The sequence below is a fragment of the Morone saxatilis genome, unplaced genomic scaffold (genome assembly GCF_004916995.1).
Source record: "Morone saxatilis isolate NCDOM2014 unplaced genomic scaffold, NCSU_SB_2.0 Contig1, whole genome shotgun sequence".
Taxonomy (NCBI): Eukaryota; Metazoa; Chordata; class Actinopteri; family Moronidae; genus Morone; species Morone saxatilis.
The window spans coordinates 3,040,494-3,041,880 of NW_023339651.1; the positions used below are offsets into that span (position 1 = coordinate 3,040,494).

General features: G+C 41.5%; 1 protein-coding gene across 1 annotated transcript in view; it reads left to right on the top strand.

Moving 5' to 3' along the window:
* prr15lb (proline rich 15 like b) overlaps positions 1–1,082 on the top strand; it is a 5,508-nt gene extending 4,426 nt beyond the window's left edge. The window contains exon 2 of the mRNA XM_035660616.1: positions 122–1,082. Coding sequence (XP_035516509.1) covers positions 149–484 — 336 coding nt within the window. The 5' untranslated portion in view covers positions 122–148 and the 3' untranslated portion in view covers positions 485–1,082. The remainder of the gene's footprint in view (positions 1–121) is intronic.
* The last annotated feature ends 305 nt before the right edge of the window (positions 1,083–1,387 follow it).

Here is a 1,387-nt window from a genome sequence, read left to right on the forward strand (position 1 = left end):
TGTTATGAATCTATATGATATATGAGTTTCACTTTTTGAATTGAATTACTGAAATAAATGAACTTTGTCATGATATTCTAATTTATTGAGATGCACCTGTATGTGCTCTGTGCCCCTCTAGGTCAGTCCTCCAGTCTCCGTTGGTGCCATGGCTGATCCAAGCTGGTGGAAGCTGACCTTCTCACGCAAGAAGAAATCTGAATCTAAAGTTCTGTACGAGATCCCAGCTGAGTACGGCAGCAACACCGGAAACAAAGAGCACTCGACCAATAATCCCCCTCCAGACCACACGGACAGTCAGTTCAATGCCAGACTGGAGAAGATTGTAGATAAGTCTGCCACTAAGGGCCGCCAAGTCAAGGTCTCCCACTCCGGACGCTTCAAGGAGAAGAAGAAGGTCCGAGCCACGCTAGCCGAGAACCCGGATCTGTTCGCAGAGCACAACCTCAGTGACAAGAACCATAAAAAGAAGACTGACAAATAGCAGCACAAGCTTCCACAAAAAGCACATACTTGATCACAAATGTGTCATATATCAGTGTCACACCTATAAAAGCTTAGAGGAAGGCTGAAATACACACACAAACACAAGCACAACCATGTGGCACCACACGTGTAAGGTGGATAAACACTTGTGACCAGGCACCACACCCACGTAGATACTGTAACCAATGGACTCACACCCATTCAAACAACTGGTATCAGCGGACAATCACCACTAAACAAAGTACTGGAGACATTTTTTCTTCTGTCTCGCTCACACTGTTGTTATTTATCTTCAGAAATGATCTGTGACGTGAAAACTCTGCCTAACCTCATGCAAACATCCTTCTGAATGAACAGTAACTTTTTATTTTATTATTATGGATGTGACGTTTTGGAATTAAACTTCCTGTTTTTTTTTTTTATGTCTTACTCAATCAATACAGGAGTGAAGAAATGTGTCTGTAAAGCAAATTTTTATTACATTTTTATGACCAAAGCAAATAAAGACGTGATTTTGATGAGTTATGGATACACAGATATGTATTAATCTTTTCTGAAAAGTCTTAATGCAAATTTGTTTTTAATAAATGTTTCAAGATGAGTTGATAGAAACGAGTGCTTTGTGTTTGTGCAGCAGTACAGGCCTGTCGCTATTATTTGAGCATCAATGATTTAAGCCACTTGGCGTGTTAATTTGGTTTTAGGTTACAGAGACAAGTTGTTTTTTCACCGGAGCCTGTGTGTGCAGGTTCTGTTGACATGGTGATGGTAAGCAGACACTGACATTTGACACGCTGCCGTGCTTCTGCATTTTGTAATGTGGCAATCGTTGCATCAGTTCACAGACTGACTGCAGATGTGTTACAGCCACTAATCAGCTGGTAGGTGGAGGAAGAGGTCG